We start from the raw sequence: 25,836 nt of genomic DNA on the forward strand, positions 1-25,836 counted from the left end.
CTGCTGTCATCTGTGTTTTGGATCTTGGCCAATCTGACTGGTGTGAGGTGGAATCTCAGGGTTGTTTTGATTTGCATTTCCCTGATGGCTAAGGATGTTGAGCACTTCCTTAGATGTTTCTCAGCCATTCCATATTCCTCAATTGAGAACATTTTGTTTAGCTCTGTACCCCATTTTTTAATAGGGTTGTTTGATTCTCTGGTGTGTAGCTTTTTGAATTTTTTGTATTCCTTGGATATTAGGCCTCTATCTGATGTGGAGATGGTAAAGATCTTTTTCCATTCTGTTGGCTGACGTTTTGTTTTCTTGACAATGAGAAAGATGTTTTTTAATGTATGATTTCTGTACCTCTTTTTTAATTGAGAAACAGATTTTTTTTCTTACAATACATCTTGATTATGGCTTTTCCTTTGTCCCCTTCCCGAGTTCACCTCAATCATCCAATCTGAGCAAGTGGCTCCGAAGAGCTCCAGCCATTTATATTTATATGATCACAAGCATATTTACCTAAACAGCATTATTTTTTCGTTAATCAAAATGTCACCAATAGAAAAATGTCCCATATTTCCCCAATAGTTTTCCATCCACCTTCCTCCTCCCACTGGGCCAATCACCCTCAACCTGATTTTGCACTACAAAGCACAATCTCAGCAAGGCAAAAACAAATGTCTAGCCAGGCATGTCCCATGGACCTGAGCATATACCTAGCTGGCAGCAAATGCAGTTACACACTTGAGCAGGGTGAGAGACAGATTAAATACTTGTGGGAATAAGTCTATCCATATCTGTCTTTAAAATTACAATTTTAAATCAGACCCCCCCCCCACAGCCATCAAATAACATCTCTAGGTCATAATATATATATTTTAATTTTAGACAGAGATGCACTCACTGTACCAAGCAACCTTTCCTGATATTGACCCTCAATTCCTTGACAGCATCTTCCCACGAACAACCTTTAAATCCCTGATGATGAGACAGAGCTTCCCCAGAACAGTTATCTAAGCAGAACTCATTGTACTCTACAACTGCTAGAGGCTTACTGTGTGTGACTGTAGCTGATTCTCTAGGGACATGATTACATGCCCCCAAATACTCAGGATTAATGGGCAACAGAGGTAGAGGGAGGAGAGGAAGGTTTTACATATCGAGGGTTTTGAGAAAATCATTAAATCATCCATGGGACGTTCAACCTGCTGTGGTCTTGGCCTTGCCCGTGACAGGCAATTAACCTAAATATTTCTATTAGCATAAACAGCACAAAAAAAGCAAGCTGAGCTTATAGCACATATGATCTAGGTGATTACAAGTGGAAAGAAGTTTCCATGAGCCTTGCCTTTTATTTATTTTTAAAGATTTATTTTTTTATATGAGTATGCTGTCTCTGTCTTCAGACACACCAGAAGAGGGCACTGGATTCCATTACAAATGGTTGTGAGCCATCATGTGGTTGCTAGGAATTGAACTCAGGACCTCTGGAAGAGCAGCCAGTGCTCTTAACTCTCCAACCCGAGCCTTGCCTTTTAGTGTTTCATCAGTGGACACATTTATTCAGCAGTCCCTGCAGATACCACATGGTCATTTCCACTTCCAATGCATGGTCACCACCACTTCCTAACTGCCTGGTGTGCCAGGACAGTTCTAATCCTCGAGTGTCAGCATGAAAAAGCTTTCCTCTGTGGTCATTCTCCCTTTAATAAATGAGGAGTTTCTTTGAAACAGAAGAACTGACATTATTAAGCCAATAATACATAATTGTTCAAAAACTCTTTTATGATCAAAACGGTTTTTAAATCCCCATATATTTTTGTTTTCTCTAAACTATAATATTATTATTTCATTGAGATTTAAGTCACATTTATTATTAAGACAGTGAATTAAATTTTAACTACAAAGAAAAATTATTGAGGTGTCTTATTCTCTTTCCTTTTTTTTTTTTTTTTTTTTTTTTTTTTTAGCTTAATTCATAGTTTGATGTCTTGGTGGCTTATGTAATAGCATCCACTTTCCTAAACAAGATGTCCTATTTTAAGTGGGCATCCGCACTTTGCCTCATTCTTTCATTTTGTTAACATTTCAGGTCCAATATATGCAGATCCCTATGTGGCTTCACACAAACATCTTCCAGATTAATGGAGGAACCAGGGCATACTTGGTGGAACCTAGCAGGATAGTCTTCCTACTAGAGCTTTTGGTGTCTCCAATAGGTATGGTCTGCCCTATATAAACTGATTGTCGAGAGCTCAAAGTATCTTTTATATAATCAAGAAAGCATATTCATTTAACAAGGAATTAGATTACACAAGAACTCTACCTTTGATGACCAATCCTCCCAGATTTAGAAGTAGAGAAGTACAGAAGGAGAGGAGAAAGGAGAGGAAAAGAGGAGAGGGGCATTGTATGAGTTTATAGTTACTATGTATATGGGTTTGTGTTTACATAAATAATGCTATAGTATATAAACTCAAAAAGTCAGTCTAATTAAATTAGTATATCCTAGTTAATGACTCGACGAAAGCTTATGGCAATAGTACAGCTTTAAAGAGTTCTTCTGGTTAATAGCACTGACTTCTCTTCTAAAGGTCCTGAGTTCAATTCCCAGCAACCACATGGTGGCTCACAACCATCTGTAATATGAGCTGATGCCCTCCCTCTTCTGGTCTGTCGGAAAACAATTACAGTGTACTCACATAAAATAAATAAATGAATCTTTAAAAAAAAAATATCAAAGCCAGGCTCTAAACTGAACCATGAGGACAGTCACTTGGTTTACATAGTGAGTTCAGGCTAACCTGGGCTAGAATGAAACCCTATCTCAAAAAAAAAAAAAAAAAAAAAAAAAAAGTTATTCTGCTTTAGATCTTGCTCGCATTGCCAGTGTGGCCACATTACTTTATTCTCTCAAGCCACACTGTCCTTATTTCTTGTCCTGTTTCACCACTGCTACATCCCAGATGTTCTGCTGTAAGAATTGTTGTCTTTTCTCTCCTCATAAGATCCCAGGGGCCAATCAGAGTATGGTTCCACCCTAGGGAATAACTGACTTTACCAGACTTATTTACAGAACATGGCAAGAGAGATCTCACTGCAAAGTCTTACCCCAGGTGGATGATGGTCTCCTCATAGCAACATAGATGGAACCCTTCTTAGTTAATCTCCCTCAGCTATTTTGTCCAGTGTCTCCTGAAAGCAGCAAACAGCTTGCAACAACTGGGTTACATACACATGTCTGGGAGGAGTAATTGGAACCTCAGGAGAGTCCAGTGATTCTCTCCAACCCCTCCTTCTAGTGAGAGGGTGTCAAGAATAAACAGCCTCTTACTGATGATCTTCCACCATGAGACACAGCTGATCCACTAAAGATGGTGGCTGTTTGGCTCAGGGAAATATGTTCTACCACATACCCTGTATTTATAACACTGCTTAATGCTTCAGTTCTTCTGTTCATACTAGTAAAACTATTGTATATATGTTTTTATTCTGTGCTTATTATTAACATGTGAGGATATAAGTATGCTACACAAATGCATACTGAACAGATTTTTAAATATTTTATTTATTTGCATGTGAGTATAGAGGTACAGTCGCACGTGTGATGTACCACAATGCACATATAGAGTTAAAAATCAACTTTCTGGGGTCAGTTCTCTCATTCCTCCATAGGCTTACATGTTCGTGGGGATTAAACTCTTCCTCAGACTTGCACCAAAAATAATTTTTAACCACAGATCCATTTCACCAGCCCTACATATGTACTGCTCATGTCTGCTACTTACAAAAAGTATCTTAGACTGAATATACTAAAAACAGCAACAATTTACGACTTCCAGTTTTGGAGGCAAAACATTCTGAGATCTTGGTACCATATCTGACCCATCCACATTACCTCCCCCAAACTTGTCTTGGTGATTCCTACCCTACATCCTCCCAACTTCGTGTCCCCCATATGTTACAAATTCCTCAAGTTCAATTAGTGCTGCAATATGTTTGTGAGTGTGGGACCATTAGCAAGGAATTTCACAACCTACCACCAGCCATGTCCCAAAACAGAGTGATTCCTTCCCTTAACAATCACCCATCATAAGTAGCTAGTCTGACAAAAGTCTGGAGACCTTCTATAGCTCATGTTGGAATTTAGACTGGCTTGTGATTGTTCAAGTCTGGTGCGGGTAACCCCAGCTACTGTGAGTTATATCAGCCACCACATTCTCTCTAGAAGGCAATATCGTGTAGATCTCATCTTCATCCACCAGTTCTTACCTTCTTTTCACCTTTTCTTCTGAAACAGTCCATGAACTGAAGAGAAAAGAGAAAGAGCCTCTTCCCAACAGGTCAGTCAAAAACATAGATGCAACCACACTTTTCCCACCAGGCCTCACTCTCCACAAGTTCCACTACCTCCCCCTAGTGCCAGGGCTAGGGAACAAGCATTTATTCTCAGGCTTTTGCATAGTGAGGTTTGAAGGAACAAAGAAAGGTTAGCAGCACATTTTACAGAGACTCCTATGAAACTCACAGGAATTAGAAAGCAGCAGATGAAAGGACTAGACTGAGATTTGAAGTCACGTCTCTTGCTAGGGAGACAGAGGTTGAGATTTGAGAAATTCTAACGCCAGAGAAGTTTTGTCTCACCTTCAGGCACATAGTAGACCTGCCTTACCAAAGTATATACAAAGGGCTCCAGAAGTTAATGATTAGCCTTTGACCACCTGAATGACTAAATCCCTTCAAGAGAAGAAGACAGAAGTCAAAATCTTTATTATCCACAGTATCTTGTACACAGTAAAATTTTGCAATGTACTCCAAAAAAAAAAAGAGGAACTTATGACTCGTTGCCAAAGATCAGTGTCAGCCCACAGAAACAGAGAAAACAATATTGGAATATGGCAGAAAACTGATAGTAATGATGTTCAAGAATTTCAAGAAAATGATGGTTGGTTCTAGTTAATTATTGATTATCAAATTTCATCAAGAGACATGAAAGTTTCAAGAAGGAGTCTTGACACTATATATCCAATATTTTCTATAGGCTTCCCAGCATATTAAAGTTTCTATAATTTAACAGAGAAAAATGTAAACAAAGACTTGTTAGAAATTCAGTGAGTCTAACACACATTTAATTCAATTGCCAGCAGGAAAGGAAAGAAAATGTTCAAAAGACTAGGTTAATGAAAAAAATAGTTAATAGCTTTCAAAATTAGATGAATAACACCACGCCATTTATGAAGCTCAAAGAACCACAAACAGTATGAATACAAAGAAATCACAAATTTAGTGTGACTAGATGCACAAAGGTAAATATTGAAATCTTAATATTAGGACCATGGCTATGAATCCCAACATATAAATGGAAATAAAAAATGTTGAGGAATTAAAGAAAAATATGCACACTGAATTCATCATAAGATGTCAACATTATTACTCTGGTAACAGAATTGGCTTATAATATGGGAAAGAAAAAACAAAACAAAAAATGAACAACTGTCCTTATGAATTTGGCACAAGTATTTTCAAACATACATGGAAACCAAACTCAGGAGCATATTAAGAACATCGGGAGCCATGACTCATGGTTTTCTCATGGCAGGATTGGTGCAGCATGCCAAATCAGTCCCTGTATTCTACACATAAAAAGACTGGAGGATAGAACCAAAGATCATCTCAGGTGATGCAAAAAAGCTCTTTGACCAACTTCAACATCCTTTCATGATAAAAGGCCTCAGAAAAGTTAGAGGAGTATGGCTCAATGCAATAGCGGCTATATATGAAATAAATCAAGGGCCACCGTTAAATTAAACAGGAGAAATCCAAAGCCCTCTCTTTCGTTACTCTTAGCCAGTATAGTGTTGTAAGTCTTATTCAGCAGTAAGACAAGATGAAAAAAATGAATGGGATGAACTATAAAAGGAAGGAGTCAAAGCATGCTTTTTGTGGATGAAATGGTCTTATGCTTAAAAGACACAAAAGTTTTAGAAAACACTTTCTGATGGTTAAATTTAATGTTCAAGGCAACCTAGAATTACTTGGAAAGAAAGTCTTAATAGAGAATTTTCCAGAGCACGCAGGCCTTGGGCATAACTATATATGTGGATTCTTAACTAATCTAAGAAGACTTAGCTCATTGTGGTAGTAAGAAAGGAGGCTAACAAAGAAAACGAGCAAGCATTCGTGCCTTTAATCTCTTCTTGACTGTGATGTGATGCTTCCTGCCTCGACTTCCCTACATCGGTATAACTGGAACTGTACATCAAATAAACTCTTCTTTTAAGTTGCTTTTCACTAGGTGATTTTATCAAGGCAATAGAAATTGAAATAGAGCAGTCTTAGACTTGATTTTAAAAAAATAGGAGGCAAGAAACCTTGCTAATAAAACTTCAAAGCGCAAGAGAATGAAGTTGAAGAATACACCAGAAAATAGAGTAATATGCCGCTGGTGAGATTAACACTGAAAGGACTGCTGTGCTGCATATTTGGAAATGTCACAATTTGTAATAATTACTTTGTAGTGCAAGCATACATATTTTTAAAGCCAATAAAATACATAGAATAAAATACGTTAAGATTTTAGAGAGGCTGTGGAATCATCTTAACGGTTGTGCCAGAAAAGAAAGCATACTTAGAAGCTCAAGAGAACTGGAAAATCCAGACATATGCAAGCAAGCAAACAAAACCAGGTGAGTACAAGATATCATACGCATGGGCCATTATAAATGCTACCTTATTTTTTTTTTCTAAGTTTTGGCAAAGCACAAGTGACCGCCAGCTGACTCAAACGTCGAATTTTGTGTAGTTTAGCACTTGCACGTTTGGGAACATTACATTGAAAACACAGGATTAAGGAAATGGAATCTGAGGAAACCTTCGTTTTACTGAGCTGCCCCCATATGACATTAAGATTGTTGAAAACAAAACACGAAACACCACCTCCGCCCGCCCCCCCCCCCACACACACACACATCACAAAAGACGCACGAAGAGACAGAGGCACGGAGCAGTAGGGATTCATAGAGAAAGCAGGGTATTAGTTCCCTCCCCCCCCCAAATTCCCAGGAGTTCGGGTTGGGGGTCACTTGTTCTGGAAATTCAAAAGCCCTTGAATTTTGCTGTAGCTCACGCTTCTGAGAGTTGCTTTCAGATGTTTGATTTGTCTTCCAAGCAGTGCTGCGCAGACATGTTTTGATCTTGAATGGTTTTGGTATCTCACATGGGGCCAGTATTCATATCCACAAGCTCACTTTCTTGGTTTCTCTAACAAATTCTAACAAATTCAAAACACTACGTTTTGTTACAACTTTGATGTCAGCTCCTTTGTTTCATGGTTTCAATAAAATACTGTATTTCTTTAATTGAGAAGTATTCTTGGCAGTTAGTACCGACCAGAGAACATTAGTAATTGTTAAATCTATTCTATTCTAGTGCACATGGAAAATTCCAGAACTCCACTCCCAAGTGCTTGTCCGCATGAAAACTCCTCCCAGAGGGAAGCCTGCTAGGCCAAACTGTCGACTTCCTCAGGCCAGGCTGTGTCCAGTTGTTCTGAGTGAGGTTAAAGGACATTTGGGTTTGTCTACTTCCTTCAGCTTCCTGTGCAAGGCTGAACCACTTTAGTTTGATGAAAAGTATTTTTGCCTAAGAGCAGCAATTAACCAAGTAACTATTGTCTTCTTTTGAGAGTCAGAAATCATGAGTAGGCCTGCTGCGGCCCCGCCCGCACCCCATTCCCAGTCGTCCCTCTCCCTCCCAGATCAAACTTGCTCCTCCAGGGCTGGGAATGAGAGCTGAGCCTTGAGGCTAGGAGAGCAGAGAGCAGCTGCTCCCCGCCTCCAGCAGAGGAGCGGTTCGGAGCCCAGACCCGCGGGCTTCTCTGGCGCCCACGACTTGTTTACCCTGCGCTTGGCTGGGGTTCAAGACGCCATCGCCCCACCCTTCAGAAAGCCCTCCCGGGAAGGCTCGCCCTGCTCGCTGCCCCGAGTGGATCGCCCCAGCTCCTCGGCGCCTCCCGCCTTTCCCTGGGCAGGACAGCGAAGCGCGGCCAGCAACGCCTGTAGCTGCGGGCGGAGAGCGGGGCCGGCGGTGAGCGGGAACCCCCGAACGTTTTGGGGATGCGGGCTGGAGGGCTTTGGGATCCCTGGCGTCGGAGGAGGCGGGGCAGCGCTTCGGGTTGCCGCTCAGCCGCAGGTGGTTGCGCAACTTTCGCTTCCTGGAACGGGGCGGGGTTTCCTGTGTTGGGGTCCGCTTGGTACCCCCACCCTAGGTCTTGACAGGGCAATGGGGTGCGGGGTGGAGGTTCTATGGGAGAGTCTCGAAGGTGCAAGCCCTTCCCGGCGACCCTCTCCACTTGTTTCCCTCCTGCACCAGTAGCAGCCCCGGTCCCCTCCTTGAAGCTTTGTGGGTATCTCAGGCCTTGGGCAGGTTTAGATGTGTTATAACTTTATGAGCTGTGGCTAAAAGATAGATCCAGTCCCCCCCCCCCCCACCTTCCAGTTTTTACAGAGTATGATATTAGCCTTTTAGGACTTAGACTTTTATGTCTTTTGTTGTGTGAAAGTATATACTCTTAAGAACCCCAGTATGTCTAGGGTTTTATTTTGTAGAGTATTTTAAGTGGAGCCAGGAAGAGTAACAGAAGTACCTTATGAAGACATTAGGCAGTAAGGCTGACTTCCAAGAAACTTCCGGGACACAGATGGATGCTGCGGCAGAAGTAAACACACAACCTCCGCCTTCCAGCTCCTCCTTAAGGGAAAGGAAGCAAGGCATTACGTGAGCATTAAATTAGCCACACTGTGACATCGTATGTGCCAGTGACATCACCAGAACAGAGGACACGAAGATGTCGCATTACGCATAATTGAAGTACATACTTTAAATGTCCACAAGAAGCAGCTGATACACTTGTAGGGACAATAACAAAGTTAAGAAGCGTTCCAGTTCCATCACACTTTGTAGATCTTCTGATTTACAAACAACGCCAGGCCAACTGGAAAGTACAGTGAAAACGCACTTTAGTATAAAATAACAAAAAATGAAAAATCCGTTTAAACTATGGGTTGTGGATAAGAATATGAAACTCCAGGAATTAAAATTATGCTACACAGGAGAGCCCGATAAAATATATTTTCTTAGGTGGAAATATCATGTCCCTAAAATAATACATAATTAAATAGAATCCTAACTGATAGATAGTTTGAAACTGGCTGTTTAGCTAGCCTATTTGAGTGAATTGCCAAGCTACAATTTAATAAAAAGAGTACATGGCAGTTATTTTATATAAAAATAGAGAATTTTGAAGAATGAGCAGACAGTAGAATATTTCCAGACATTACAATAAAACTGAAGAAAGGTTTAAGGGTAAAATAAAAAACGGTTATTTAATAAATATACATTTGAAGTCAGTGGAAGGGGCTGGCAGATAACTTTTAAACTGATCATGCTTGAACCACGTGGCATTCATTTGAGTAAACTAATAATAAAAACTGTTATTATAGTTAATATACAATGTAGTCAGGATGGCTAATTTGAATCCATGAAACCTGACGGTTTGTGTCCATGACAAATGGGAAGCATTATGCAGAACCTGGGCCCATTAAGAACATGCTTGTGAGCATAGGTACATAGAAATCATAGGAAAAAGGAACGCTGTTGTTAGAGCAAAGAAAGGTAATTTAACTTTAACCCAGCATACGCTGTGGTTATCAGTAGCACAGTTGCAAAGGAACTCAAGAAAATAATAAGCAAGATGATCAAAACAAGCTATGCAATTAAAGCACAGCGCTATCTTTTACTAGCCCAGATTTTGAATATCTAATCATCTTGTTTTTGCTGACATGGCAAGAGAAATGTTTGCGCATAAACTTCCAGTATAAATGTGAGCTGGCAAAACGTATCTTAAAGAGATAGCTGTGAATAGTTGCATTCGTTATTTATTATTTAGTAATTTGTGCTGTAACAATACAGGAGAATATAAAAAATAAATAATAATAATAATAAAAACACTGTCAAAAGCCTGCCTTAAAGATGCTTGTGTTAGCAGTCTTCTCTCTAATGCAGCAAGTTTTGAAACTGTTTGGAAACCATCTGTTAGGATTTAGTGGTTTAATTTGATGCATCAGAAGATAGAAGATACATACTCCTAGTCTTTGGGAAGGTATAAATGTTTTAACACAGATGTGTGGCAACATGCTGGTTAAAAACAAGCAGGAACTACAGACACACAATGACATGTATGTGTACAGATACACACAGTTACAGCATGTATGAATGCTGCAGCCTTTGAGACATTTGGAATACAGAATGAACTATACTTACTTTGGGTGTTTATATATTCTTACATATTTCTGTGTACATGTTTATAAAGAAAATGTTATAGTAAGAAAAATAATAAAGTTACAAATTATCCATGGTTTGCTATTCATGTATATATTTCCTTTACAGACAGAGTAGCTCAGTTACCATAGGAAAACTGTATTATCTTTCCTGAAGAATTTCATCCTCTTTTCATTTTCTTCTTTGAAATATTTTGAGATATACTCCTGGAAAACTCCATTTTGCCCTTCATGAATATCGATGGTGTTCTGATGTTTATTATAGAGACAAAAAAGTACAAAATTTTGTGCACTGTCATATTTATTAACTTTGCCAAAAGAAGATAGTATAGGCAAGTTTATATTCTTATATCTCATCAATATTATGCTAAAGCCCACCTTAATAATACATATTCTTCTAGATTAAATACATACATATATTCTTCTTCAATAAAAAAAATTGAGAAAACCAAAAATTAAACCACTGAATAAGAAAAGCAAAAACTGGGGAAAATCTTAACATAAAATGAAATTTTAATGCTCTTCACACAAATGACAAAGAAGAGAAAACTAATAAACAGAAAATGAGCAGATGACGAAAGGGACACTTCCAGCAGTGGAGACGTCCAGATGAGGTGACAGCTACTCACCCCCTTCCACCACAAGACATTTGAGAAATCAAGGCAAGTTTTCTCTTCCTGCAAGGTGGACGATAAGAAGCACTGTGAGCAGTATTGCCTAGATTTTTGTCCAGTGGGAGAACTGATTTAAATTCTTTAGATGGATATTTAACAATGTTTCAAATGCACAAATATTGTACCTTCTGGGTTTACTTCTAGAATTTAAAATGTTGATACACAGAGTTATCTACATAAGTGCTTCCAAAGTTGTGATATCATAAATTATGGAACGATTTAAAATTTAAATAGCCAAGCCAGTCAGTTGAGTATATTTAATTATCAAATGAGAATAGTTCTATTAATGGTTAGAGACATTTTAATAAGAACAGATATAGAAGGCTTCACTCTGTACTAAAAGATAAATGCACACAATATCACCCACACATACATACACACAATATTACACACAGAAAAACATATACACACAATATTACATACACATACACACACAATGTTACACTCAGAGACACATACACTCACAATATTATACACACACAATATTATAAACAGAGATATGTATATACACAATATTACACATAGAGAGACACATACACATACACTATTACACACAGAGACACATACGTACAATATTACACACATAGGCACATACACTCACAATATTACACAAATACACACAATATAATGCAGATACATATACAACATTATACACACAGATACACACACAATATTATACACACATACATACACACAATATTATACACACATGCATACACACAATATTACACACAGAAACACATACACATACAGTATTACACAAAAACTAGAAGTTTATATACCTGTGATATAAAAGTCCAATATATAGGTGAGAAAAAGGATAGAATTCTTCTTATGTAACTGCTGAACTGCTTGAGTAAATATTCACTTTCAGACAACGTATTCGTTAAGAATTCTCTTTAGTAAGTATAATTGTTCAAGCTTATCTAAAGTAAGCCAGAGGCCTTCTGCCTATCTAAGGAGAAGATGGCACAGTCCTGACTTGGCAACATTCTTGATAGTGCACTAGGCTTGGTGATGTTCTGCATAAGTGCAGTGCGAATATTTTTATACTGTATAATAATACACTTTTTGATAGTTAAAATAGAAAGAGCAAATCACCTTTTGAAAGAGTTTCCCAGGTATGTCAGTTGTTTATAGGTTCACTGCCACCTCTGCTTCCATTTTAGCCCAGCCTTTATTTTGGAATTAATCCCACATGCAGCCCACAAGATCATAAGGAAATAGTCAACTGCACATTTTTTTTTCTTTGGAAGGATTCATGGTGTGACTAAAATAAGGACTATTTTAGGTTATACATGCAACAGCCAACTTTGATTTGGGTTTTGTAATGGGTTTGTTTGTTCACTGAGAAGCGGCTTCTCTAGTTTTTTGGAGGATTAACTTTATGCAGCGTAGTTTTCCAACCATATCTTTTGCATGTAGGTCTGATGGATTTATCTTCATGACATATTTTACTGTCCCCTTTACCTTGACAATGAAACGTCCCCATCTACACTGCATACATTGGGTATTTTCTTAACCTCGACCTGTACACCAGCACCTTTTTGGTTGAAGAACTGTGGAATACAGCTACCAGGGTCCTTTAGTGACCCTTTCTGGTCAGCTTCTCTACTACTGGTTCTCTGGACAAGAAAAAAGCCTGTAAAATAAATCAATGCTTCACACCACAGATGCCAAGAAGCTGGCTTAAGGTCTATGCACAGAGTTACATGCAACCCACTTTTATGTCTGGCAAACTTCAAGGGCTCCTTCCTTATGGAATCACTATGAAGGCGTACATTGCCAACTTTTGTTTTCAGCTGATATTTTTTTTAATTACTGTTTGGATTATAATATGCCTATTAATGAAATTATAAGCAATATTGTTGTTCTTGTCAAAATTTCTCCTTTTCATACTTTAACAAACTACATAATAATAGTCTTGAGTGTGCTGCAAACATTACATGTTTCAGGCAAGATCATCTACTTGTTTCCCTGGATGACTAGTTTATGATGATCCACTGTGAGGTGTTGTCTAAGCCGGCATGTAGCATGTAGTTTACACTTGCCGCTGCTTGCTTCTAGTCTGTATTCATTTACAGAAAAGAAAAAGACCACCCAAAGCCAAACTAATATTGAATCTCTAGACTTAAGACAGAGAAAAGTTACTTAGATTCAAGAAAGAGGCTTTAGGGCTGGAGAGGTAGCTCAGCAGTCAAGAGCACTGACTGCTCTTCCAGAGGTCCTGAGTTCAATTCTCAGCAACCACATGGTGGCTCACAACTATCTGTGATGAGATCTGATGCCCTCTTCTGATGTGTCTAAAAACAGCTACGGTAAACTTATAGATAATAAATAAATTAATCCTTAAAACAAAAAAGAAAGAGGCTTTAGAGAACGCTATGTCAGTATGGTTTCCTTAGTTCCCTTCAGGCTCCAGTTGACCTCTCTTGCCCCTCCCCCTTTCCTCCCTCTTATCCTCTTGTTTATTAGTCTTCTGTCTGATTGAGTTTGCACAGCTTTTTCATTGTTTTTTAAGAGCGTCTAGTGATTTTCCGAGAAGCCATCATGCAGAGGAAATGTAGAAATGTCACATTTTTATTTTTAATATGCTTGTCTCGTTTCTTTTGCTAACATAACTATCCCAGCAGGAAACTCCAGGATAACTTTGAACAGAGAGGACACTGGGAGCACCCTCCTGCTCTCAGTCTTACCGGAAGCAGGTTTTCTTACTTTTTCTTTTTTTAGCTATGGAATGCTTTACAGGATTGTTGGCTAGATTAAGGAAATCCCGTCTCGTTCGAGGTTATTGAGTGCTTTGCTTTATATTTTTAACCAAGAGAGGGGGGGAGGGGAGAGGGAGGGAGGGAGGGAGGGAGGGAGAGATAGAGAGGGATAGAGAGGAAGAGAGAGAGAGGGAGGGAGGGAGGGAGGGAGAGAGAGAGAGAGAGAGAGAGAGAGAGAGAGAGAGAGAGAGAGAGAGAGAGGGAAAGAGAGAGAGAGAGAGAATTGGATCTCTTTGATATTTTGTTCTGGGGTCTATTGAGATTAAATGCAGTTTTGCTGTATTGATTGATTTCTATATGAAATTGTATTATTGGTTATAAAAATAGGCTAATAAAAATTTTAAGAAAAAGTGAAAAATGAAGTACATTCAAGTAAGTAAAATCCCATATTGTTATTGAGATAAATCCCACTTGGTTACAGTGTTTTTATAGTGAGATGGCCTGAGTTTGTTCTGTAGTTTTTTTGTGAGTTTCGGGGGGTCAAGTTCCTAAGCACTGTTTATAGCTCTGTTTTCCTAGTGTCTAAGTCTCCTTATGTCCAGGTCACTCTGACCTGACAGTTTATTAGGATACATTCAGTCTCACTGCTAGGAGATTGGTGAAAGCTGAGCATTCCTTTTTTTTTTTTTTTTTTTTTTTTTTTTTTTTTTTTTTTTTTTTAAACAGAACGTCATACTTTATCAGAGAAGTCCTACATTCCCAGATTCTCCCCGGGGGAACAGTCTGCAATACTGAATCATTGTCTTACTGTAACTCTGTCCAAGTTGTCTGCTTGTCACCAAGTCACCTTTAGTGCTGGGTCCTTTTAGGAATCCCTATGTTACTGGTTAATCGAAACTGTGTGTGTTCTATAGTAACTGCATTATAACATGATCTTTAATAAATGAACAAAAGCAAAATTGACAGAATAGATGGTAGGGATCAAATCTAGGACCTCACCCATGTTGAGCATTCATTCACCATGGAATTGCATGCTCAAACATGTTCTTTGGTTGTTCTATAATTCATCTGTGTTTTTCTATAATTTCTCTATATGACTGGATAATTCTCTTTGGTTCACTGTTCAGTTAGTAGCTTTACTCACAGTCTCCATTTGCCTATTGATTTCATCCAGTGGTGTTTATATTTCTGTTATTGTATTTGGTCAATTCTAAAACATATCTACTTTTTATATCTTTTATTTCTTTGCTGAGACTTTCAGTATTGGACATTTAAACTTTATTTTAGTATTTGTGCACATAATGCATATGTGTGGGTGCCCATGTCCAGGGCATACATGTGGAGGCCATAGGACAGCCTTGAGGAATCAGTTCCTTCTTTCATCTTGTGTGGGTTCTGGAGATCAAACTCAGCTCATACTTGTGTGACAAGTTCCTTGACCCAGCGAAGGAACTTTGCTCCATGGCCCATTCTTGACTCTGGAACATTTTTTCAATACCTAAGTAATTTGTAAGGTAAGACAGCACTGCCATCATCCTAGCATTAACATCTTCTGATATTTTTTCCTAAGAGTTGACCTTTTTCTAGTCTTTTTTTTGTGCCATAATTTTGTGTTGTTTTCTGTACCTTTTGAGTATTATTTAGGAGAACCCGAGTCTTGTTAAACTCCATGGAGAAAGCTGACCGTCTCACTGTTTGGTCAGGCAGTGCATGTACTTGTTTGGAGGCCGTCCTTCTTGGCCAGCTTCTGAGTGTGTGACTTCAATGGTAGCTTTCTTTTCTCTGTTGTTCAGCTAGCTCTTGAGTGGACACAACCCAGCATTCACACTCATACTTGGGCACTATTCTCTCTTGTTTGGATCTCCAGGTCTTTGTTAGGTTCTAGGAAACATTATTGGGAATTCTTTAGAGTCACCCTTGCCTACCCAAGCCAGAACAAAAAAGGCATACATGTCCTGAAGTCACCAAGTGCCTTCCCATTTGTTTCAGGCTATTCTGAGGCCAGGAGTCCGAGTAACAAACTAAAAGCTTCTTGCCCCGTGTTCCTGTTTCTATAATCAAAGTGGCTAGTAACCTTTTCAGTTACGTGAGTACATATTTCAGTTTTAGTTCCAACATTAAATTAAATATCCAAAGTCAATACAGACTCACCAGTCTCACAGTTGGCAAGAAGAATTCTCTCATGCCAGGCATTTGACACAGGTGTGAGGTTTCCCGATCACTTACACTCTGACCACTCAGTGAGCCCAACCACCCCTTCAGGTGTGAATTGTTTTCTGTAATAAGTCATAGGACTCAGGACTCCCTAAGTGAGTAGAGCTTTATTATAAGAAATGCAAATCAAGATTAGCCACATAAAAGCACATGTGGAAGGGGCTAGTGAGTTAGGATGCTTTCTCCTGAACCTAAGGAGCTGATTTCAATGCCCACAACACACACTGTAGAAGAAACTGCCTTCTGAGCGTTGTGTCCTGACCTGCACACAACACCATGCCTCTTGTGTGGCAGTCCCCTACACGCATGGCTTTAGTGTAAAGCTTGGATTATTGTCCTAAATACAAAACATTCATCCCTTTACCCAAGGAAGCTGTGGAGCTAACTTGATACTCAGTACTCTTTGTATTGGGGTTTCTGTACATAGACCTGACTGCTAAAACCCTAGACTGTGTAGTTGAACTAAGTCTCTAGTCCCCTACCTCCCTAGAGGTTAGAACATTCTAACCCCCTGAACATGTGATATGTCTTCCAGAAATGACCAGTCCACATCTTGAATCATTTCCTCTGCATAACCTCATGTGTAATCCTAAGGATATACCATATATAACAAGAATAACCCTGTCACTGAGACATCCCCAGAGTTTAGAACCCAAAAAAAGACCAGCCACACAAGTTTGCTGTTATCTAGAACTAAATTATACATATAACAATAAAAGTTTAATTAGTGTCATTTTCAGTGGAGGTAGAAGAAACTAATGGTTAGACAGTAGCAAGACCTATCAGATATGAATTCTTGAAGATCTAGTAGGAATCTCTCTTTAAGGCCTGACAGATTTTACTTCATCAGACAAGGTCTACAAATTTCCTTAGGATTATTGAAACAATAATGCATTCCCCTGTCTTGGTCCCTTGTGACATATGAGGCTAAATGTGAACATGTGAAAAGAATCACAATATTTTATTTAGCCCTTTCGTGTTCACCAAATGTGATATGACTCCCACACAAATATATCATCACTCATATACCTACTACACATAGGCCTTCAACTGCGAGGAGAACTGTGCTAAGACACTTAGTTTATTCTAGTCCAATTCTCTAGTCCATTGATGTTGAAAATGCAATGAGCTTGATACACTGGCTCAGGGCTGTAATCCCAGCACTTAGAAAACCTAAGCAGGAGATTCTCTGTGAATTCAAGAACAGTCTATGCTATACTGTGAGTCTAGACTGTTGAGTGAGATCTTGTCTCTCTTAAAAGAAATGGATACACACACACACACACACACACACACACAGAAAGAGAGAGAGAGAGAGAGAGAGAGACAGAGAGAGAGAGAGAGAGAGAGAGAGAGAGAGAGAGAGAGAGAGAGAGAGATTGAGAAACAAACTCTCTTATCTAGGCTCCTTTGAACACTTAAAATTCGGAGGAAATTAGAACCTCCCTCTCTGGGAGAGGAAAAGTTCTGGCTGGTCCGGCAGTTGTTGAGCTGGTATATGCTGACTGACTTGAGTGCCAGAGCATGTTCCACAGTATTGCTGTGCGTGCACAACTGAATCAGTAGTGAATCAGTAGTGAATCAGTTGGAATACCGATCATCTGAGATTGTCTGTGGGCCTCAGGCTGTCTCCATGGAACTGTTCATTTTACAGCAGTTCTTGGAGGTTGGTACCACAGGTACTCTTTCTGTGGTCCACAGGACAACCTGAAAAAGAGCTGGGTTCTCGTGGTCACTTCAGTGTCACACCGTAGAAGAGGGTATGTGCTGTCAGCCATGTGCTGGCTTGCACTATTGGGTGGCTTGCACTATTGGGTGGCTGCCCCATCTTTTTTTTTTTTTTTTAACCTCCAGGTGTCTTTAAGTGAGGATTAAGATTTTAAAAAGATATCATGGCTCAGAAATTAATTGCATATTAGACTCACTGGATGGACAGGAGACTTGGGTACTGTGTACAGGGCTTTGCTATATTAGCTCACAAGCAGGGAAAACCATCTTTTTTTGTCCTGTTTTAAAACAAAGGTTTAAAAGACAGGCAAACACCAGGGTTTTAGAATGCATCTCTAAGCCTCTGCCTAGTGATCCTCACTTAGCAATCAAAGAAACAAACGAAATAACAACAACAACAACAAAACCAACCAGCCAAAAACAAACAAACAAATAACCAAACAGACAACCCTCCCTCCCAGAGATCAGCACAAGGCCAGTGCTTCACTGTGAATTTCTGACCAGCTTGGGTCTTGTGACCGAACTTTGAAATCTCCATGTGTGTGTTAGAACCTCTGGTTTTATGGGATGGTTTTCTGGTGCCGTGTCATGATTTGTACAGGCGAAAGGTAAGAGCCATCTTCTGTGTCCGTGTCTCAGTCTGGTTAGCTGTGCTGAGTGACAGAAGCATGTTCCTCAGTTCACTGACTACTCCAGGACTAAGATAGAATTCTGGCCTCTGCCAAATTACCCTGCTTACATAATATGTTGGCAAACATTATGTAGAAGAAACGAACAGCGACACGGGTGGGTAAGAATGTGCGATGTTTAATATGTCTTCGGTTGCTGTCAGACGTCATTTGAAGTAGCAGGTGCAGCTGCCTCCTCACAAGGAAGTGAATCCTTTCCCCGACCTGGCTTTGTCTGTGTCCTGACTGCCCAGCCTCTCTCTTTTATGGCCCAGGCGTCTGTAGATACCCTGTGTGACTCATATGTCCCCAAATGCCAAGGCTTCAGCAGGGATACTAATGAGGTGTGCCTCAGTTCTAGAAACGTCGAAGGCAGAAGCCAGTCTCAGTGCCTCAGGGTTGCTGACAGACAGAACATCTGCAACAGTTTACTATTAAGAGAGGATTAAGATGACAGAATTCTTGCTTGTACCAACTGGAAATTATTGTGCTTACTTTGGCTAGAATTGTATTGTACGACTATTAAAAAAAAGAAAGAGAATCTAAGTTGATGAGAAAACGCCCTAGTGGCTAAACGTGTGGGGGGGTTGTGTGGGGGGGACTTGGCATCTGCAGTCTGTGAGGTGATATGCTTGCACACTCTGCATTATTTCTTTAGAATTAGTTTCTATCTAACTTGTATGGGTTTTGCAGAGAGGGGATGAGAACGGGGTTTATTTCAGCTCGGAGTTCCACAACATAGTCCATGGCAGAGACCACGAGGAAATACTACTTACTGGCCTCATCTCTTTTTGACTATCGGTAGCACTACTTACAGTGATCCGGATCCTACTGAATCAATCATCAATTAAGATGCACCCTAAGCCAATCTGGGGGAGGCTGTTTCCTCAACTGAGGTGCCATATTCCCACAGACTCTAGCGGGTGTCAATTTCATAAAAAACTAGCCATTTATAGTCAGCTTACAGACCCAGAACTCCTTGACAGAAGAAATGCCCAATTCTTCTTGAGGAAAAATCCTATAAGAATAATACTGAACATTGTATTAATTTTTCTTCCCCTCTTTCTTTAAAGAATCTTAAAAAAATTACTTTTATTTCATGATAGTTATATACTAAAAGAAAGGAATAAATCTCACTATTCAAAAGCTGTTACACACTGGCTTTGAATTGATTCTAGTCTAGGAGACATCACTATGGCCAACCAATCACAGTAGTGGTTTACAGAAACCAACCAATCAGAAAGTGTGGGCTATGGAACCCAACCATTCAGAATAGAGTCTTATATAGCAACCAACCAATCGGAGTAGGAGCTTATGGAAACTGAACAATCATGGTGTATACCCAAAACCCTTCTCCCAGTCAATCTGTGAGTGTGAAAACATACTCCCTGGAATTCCCCTACTTTCACATTGCAGGAATAGACACGCTTAGTAACTAGCAAAATATACACACAGATTCCCTCATCTGTGAGGGAGGTGATGTGGGGGGGGGGAGGGGGGGAGGGGTGGAGGCCAAACAACTGCAAAAGGTTAGCCTGAAGCAAGCACCTAGGCTAGGGAGATCCTAAAGCAAAAGCAATACTGCCTTCCTGGAGTCGGTACAGGAATTAGTTCCACCCTCACGAACTTGAAGAATGTCTTCTTTTACTGCCTCTTTCTTCACAACACCTGCCAGGCATGCACAGAAGACTGCTGGATCCCAGCGTGGGCGATTACGTTTGTGCTCTGAATTAGATCCCGTTGATCAGTGTGTCTGTCGTGACGCCAGCCCCAGGCTGGTTCTGTTGCTCAGACTCTGTAATCGAAGTTGAAATCCGGGATAGTGAGAACTTGGACAGTTCTGTTATCCTGGTTGCTTTGTGTCTTCCACGAGAAGCTGAAGATTGCGTTCTAAGTTTGTGAAGAATTGCTGTAGCTAATTTCTCAGGTGCTACACGGAGAAAGTAGGAAGAGAGTGGGCATCATTGTCTTGTCCTGATTTTCGTGGCCATCCTTTGTTTTTCTCTGTCTAGGATGATATTTGATATTGCTGTGGAGTTCCTCTAAATCACTTTTATTATGTTAGAAAAATGTCCCCTGTATCCATAGGATTTTCAGAACTTTTATCTTGAAGGGACATTGAATTTTGTCAGAGGCCTGTTCTGCATCTAATGATCATGTGTATTTTCACATTTTACTTCATTAATATGCTGCATTGCATTTATTGTTTTGCCTATGTTGACCCACACTGCATATCTGGGATGAAGCCAACTTGGTCTTGGTGGATAATCTCCCTGATGTCTTGGATTCTGTTTGCAAGTATTTTATAGAATGTGTTATTATAATTCTATGAACTTTGTCAGTGTTTGTTGTAGTCCCCTTTTCATCTCTAATTTTATTAATTTGTTTCTCCTCTCTTTTAATTAATTTGGCTAAGAATGCGTGAATCTTGCTGATTTCTCCTGTCTTAGTCAGGGTTTCTACTCCTGCACAAAACTTCATGATGAAGAAGCAAGTTGGGGAGGAAAGGGCTTATTCAGCTCACACTTCCACATTGCTGTTAATAAACATGCTTCTTAGACCTGCCTTCATTGTTCTGCAGACTTGGGGCTATTGTTTCTCCTTCCACTTACATTCATTTCTAAACAGGTTTCCATTTCCAACTCCATTTTCGTCTTGATGAATTTTTTATTCAGTAGTAAGACGTTCAGTTCCTTTGCGTTTGTAAACTTTCTGTTATTTCTGTTGTTGCATACACATATTGTATATACCCATAAAGGTATTAACATATGTTCTTTTACAGGAATAATTAGAATTCATCAGAATGTCAGGTAAGATTTTTATTAATTTTCTAAAATTTATTTTGTTATTTTAATTAAAGTGTTCATGTGTGAAACTGGAGCTACAAGCAGTTGCGAGCAGCCCAGTATGGGTGCTGAGAACTCCTTCAGGGCGCTCAGCAAAAGCAAGAAGCACTCTTAACTTCTGGACCAGTTAAGCTCTCTTAACTGGAGTGAGGAATCCGGTCCCAATTTTACTATATTTAAAAAAAAATGTGTTTTCTTTGAAAGGATACATTTTATTCTGACATATTTGAGCATTCACACCATTTGACGCTTTTGATATAGGTGTATGTATGTTCATTGGAACATATTAATGCTCTGAAAGAAAAGGAGTAAAATCGGCTCATGTTTGCATGCTAAGTGCTTAGCAAAAATCAGGTGAAGCAAAAGAAAGATGGGAGAGAAATCCAGACAGGCAGGAGTGCTGAGAGGATGCCATGACTTTTAGCCCGGAGGCAAAAGGGTCAGGTGATGATTCTGCCTCACAGTTAGGGTCTTTTGTTTCCTCTGATATAAAATTCAGCCATTTATTTAGGAAACTGAGACCCTTTCTTACAGTGAGTCAAGTCAGGATTTCCTTTAATCTCAACAAGAGAACAAGAGACAGCATAATGTGATGGCGTCTGTACCATCCTTACAGCAACCTTTGTGACAGTGGGACCAAGTGGCTTTTAGGAAGAATTCAGTAAGTGCACGAGTCACAGCAGATATGGGCTGAACCAAGTATGACTGATGTGCTTAGGGCTGTAACTACTGAGAGTTTGTTTCATGTTTTCAATTTAGAGACCGCATTTCCAAAAGACTATGAAAAATCAGCTTTATATTCCCAGTGTTTCTCAGACAATGAGAGAAAGAATCTCTTTTGTCTGCAGGAGATTAACTGTGTAGGTGGGAGTCTGCAGGTGGCCTAACCAAGGAAGCTTAGACAGCAGCCACAAGCACAGTATGATGCTTAGTTTCCTTTACAAAACTTACATTCAGCCTAACATTCATGAAATTTATTAATAGGTGTTTTTCATAAGAAATGAGCGCATTTTCTGGTGCTTAAAAGAGACCAAAAAAAAAAAAAAAAAAAAAAAAAAAAAAAAAAAAAAAGACTGCATTTTGCAATCATGTTATCACTTACTGTGTGGGTCATGTCCCTCTCTTTCTCAAGGTGTGGTCCCCACAGCCCCTGAGCATCCTACCAAAGAAATGGAAAATCAGAGACAATCGACAACCACTATGCCTGATGCTCCTCCTGACTACAATTCTCATTTTGTACCAGGTAAGGTGAATTTTCAAGAATTCACCCTCTTCCAGAATATCCTAGCAATAGTTAAGGTCAATTTCTCAATCAACATTTAATTCAACAAATAAACACTGGGAGTTGAAAGAGGGCCAGTTTAGCATATTCTGGTGATCCCCAGCTGTGAATTGGAAGTTGTAAAAGTAGGGATAATATTCTTAGTGGACAGAAAAAGAGAACATCCTGGGGAAACAGAACATATTGTTTTCTGCATGTGCTGTCTGACGCTGCCAGGGTTTGGAAAAAAGCTGTGCTGGATAAAGCAGGCTTTGATAGACAAGGAAAATGACCCTTGTCTTACATGCCTCATGTGTGGGTAAATGGCAGGAGTGATAGAAAAGAGGAGGAGCATAGCTGTAAGTATTGACTAGGAATGGTATAGATTTCTGTGTGTCAACACTATTGATGGAGACTTGGGAAGAGGGGCACTCACATAGTTCTAGAGTAAATTTGAGAGAATATAGTCATTTTCGGAAATAACTACACTATTTCCAAGGAGCAAACACTGTTAAAATCAGGTTCTGTTCACTATGGGAACTTCTTGGTTTTCTCTATATCAAAAACATAGGTGGAGTTAGGCATTTATCTCAGTCATAAGAGACTTTGTCTAGAAAATGAGGGCTGTGGGTTTAGTTCCAGGAGTGTTCCTCCACAGGTCAGTTAAAAATGGACTCAATGCCAAGTGCACTGCTAATGAATTGTCACCAACAGTGAAAAGTCACTGTGTCCGCCACCTAGTGGCATGACCATATCCTTTAGGAATAGTGGACAGTTTTACACCTGTATATGGTGACCTTCACTCCTCTTTCTTCTGCTGGAAACTCTTCTTCCCAGGAAATTCCTTCCTACTTCAATCTCTGTTTCTCCCTCTCTCTTTGTGATTCTGTCTGTGTCTGTTTCTCTGTCTTTGTGTGTCTTGGTCCTCCCCCCACAAGTGTATGTGTGTCGGTGTGTGTGTGTGTACCTGTGTGTGTACATGCCTGTGTGTGTGTACATGCGTGTGTGTGTGTGTGTCCCACAAAGTTTAATTAGCACTGCTTGTAGTAGCACAGGCTACAAGAAAATGATACCCTCTTTCCCACCAACCATTAAGTGCTAATTGTCCTCAAGCAGCTGTGAGGTCTCATGAGCAGATAGCCAATCAACAGCTGTGCTGTGTCTACAAGATCTCTTTTTGCACCACGCCTCCTTCATCCTCATCATAACCATGCCTCTTCTTTACTACTGGAAACATTTTGCCTGGAAAGTGAATTTTGTAGCTCACCAGAAACATTGGCTGATGACTTCCCATCTCAGCATCCTATATAGTACCTTCTGACACTGTGAAAACCAACCACCCAGGAAGAAACTTTTAGGTCAGTTCCGGTCTGATTTCTGGGTCTGTGTCTATAGTCAAAGTGTTTTTGTGTTTTGTGCAATAAGACTGCATCATCAAGTTCAGTTTTGGAAGTAAGAACAATGGCAATAATTTATCTTATTTTTGGAGGCTGTGGCACCTTCATGACCAACAACTCATGGAAGTGCCAAATCTTATGACATGAATTATGTTTTCCTAATCCACAGAAACCAGAAATAATATACTTGCAAATTTTGGTTTAATGAAATTATTTAAATTCAAATAGAATTTGATTTCCATTATAGATCTGAATTATTTTTCAACCAAAAATAATGCCCTATATTGTTTAATGAAAGCTTAGTTAATAAATGAACCATGGTTGTGTGGAATCTATTTGAGAAGACAAAGTAGTATGACTTTTTGAAATAAAAACAATGGTTATACTAAAAGTTATTAGGAATGAAAATCCCATAGGCAGTTTCTCACATTGGCATTGGCAGAAAGCTTATTACCAGAGTTCTTTGTAAACTAATGTGAGGTAGTGTGGTTATACAAACTTAAACATGCATTGTTTGGCTTCAGTTTGTTTTTCTACAGAAATAGTAGGAACCATTATGGGCAATTTCCAACTCAGAAAGAAACATAATATGCCAGTTTATTACACATAACTTTTTCACATTTTTTTTAAACAGGGGTTAATACATACTTATAAAAAATCACTCATTTATATACATTTGTACATAATTTCAGAAACTTAACCTTTGTACCGAATAAGTCTTTAATATAAGTTCTATTTTTCATCAACTTTTATTATTTAAGTGCTTTTATAGAAAATGCACAAGATATGTTAATTAACTCATTTACATACCATAATGATTAGTATTCTTTAAATGAAGGTTTTGAGAATCTGAGGAAGATTCCCTGATTCCTAGTTCGGAACCCTCATAATAGTTCTTTGAGGAATTGGAGTACCTTCTTTATAATAAGCTTAAACTCAAAATGTCTCTCATTCTTCTTTTATAGTTATCCATCTTTATTCTCATTGAGTTTTAAGTTAATAGCATGTTAAATTACCATTATCAACCATTTAATAATATGTACTTTTCATCTTTATCAAGTGTAGAGAGAATATCTTGTGTATTCTATGGGATACATCAACTGTCAATTAAAAAGTCTTTGGCCAATAGCTTAGGCAGGAAATGAGAGGTGGGACATCTGGGAGGAAAAAAAAATTCTGGGATAGAGCCAGAAGGGAGCTTCACCTGGGAGGATTTGAGGAGAGAGATGCATGGTACATGAGTACTGGTGACCAGTCATGTGATAGAATCTGGGTTAAAACAAATGGGTTATCTTTAGCTATGATCTAGTCAGAGTAGAGCCTAGCTATGGGGCCAAAGTATTTGTAAATATATTCTCTAGTCTGAGTCTTGTTTCTGGGAGCATGGGGTTAGAGGAAGAACTACACCTAACTTCTACAATCAAGGGATCTACCCCTATCCTTACAAACTGGCTTTCTCAGTGTTCTTTGGCATTCTCTTGAGTCCTGCCGGGCTCCCCCGACCCCTGTCTTTATCCACTCTTCATGTTTTACACCCTCTTATGGAGTGATCTTGACAATCCAACTAGTTTTGTGTGCTTTAAGGTACTTATAATCTCATTCTGAACCATTTTATCACACTACACTTTAGATTTTCTATTGTACCTGCCTGTATGCTATGTTCTCGGCACAGAGAGATGTTCTCAGACGCAATCACTAAACCAAATTGACATATTACTCCCACTTTCATACTTATTTTCCACACTTGGAGGGCATGTGGGAGCACAAACTAGGGACATTTGAATTGTTCCTTAACAACCAGTTCACTAATGAGTCGACACCGTTTTTTTAAAATGCCAGTTTTACTGATCTCTTCTTCAGCACAACTAAACTATCTTGCCTTACATCTGGATGCTAGCAAGCACATGTTGGTTAATGTAACATTGTATGCTAAGAATTACAAATGTGAAAACATCTACCCTTCATCCTCATGGCTCAGAGTTCAAGCTGTACATATAAAACATAAAGTTTGCCCA

At 39.3% G+C, this 25,836-nt stretch overlaps 1 protein-coding gene across 1 annotated transcript in view; it reads left to right on the plus strand.

Annotated features, from left to right (window-relative positions):
- Nucleotides 1-7,787: 7,787 nt before the first annotated feature.
- Nucleotides 7,788-25,836, plus strand: part of PLSCR4 (phospholipid scramblase 4) — a 29,977-nt gene continuing 11,928 nt past the window's right edge. Inside the window, exons 1-3 of the mRNA XM_080934869.1 lie at nt 7,788-8,073; nt 21,100-21,127; nt 22,296-22,406. Of these exons, the coding sequence (XP_080790995.1) occupies nt 21,121-21,127; nt 22,296-22,406 (118 nt within the window). The 5' untranslated portion in view covers nt 7,788-8,073; nt 21,100-21,120. The remainder of the gene's footprint in view (nt 8,074-21,099; nt 21,128-22,295; nt 22,407-25,836) is intronic.

Source organism: Micromys minutus (genome assembly GCF_963924665.1).
Source record: "Micromys minutus genome assembly, chromosome: 21".
Classification (NCBI taxonomy): domain Eukaryota; kingdom Metazoa; phylum Chordata; class Mammalia; order Rodentia; family Muridae; genus Micromys; species Micromys minutus.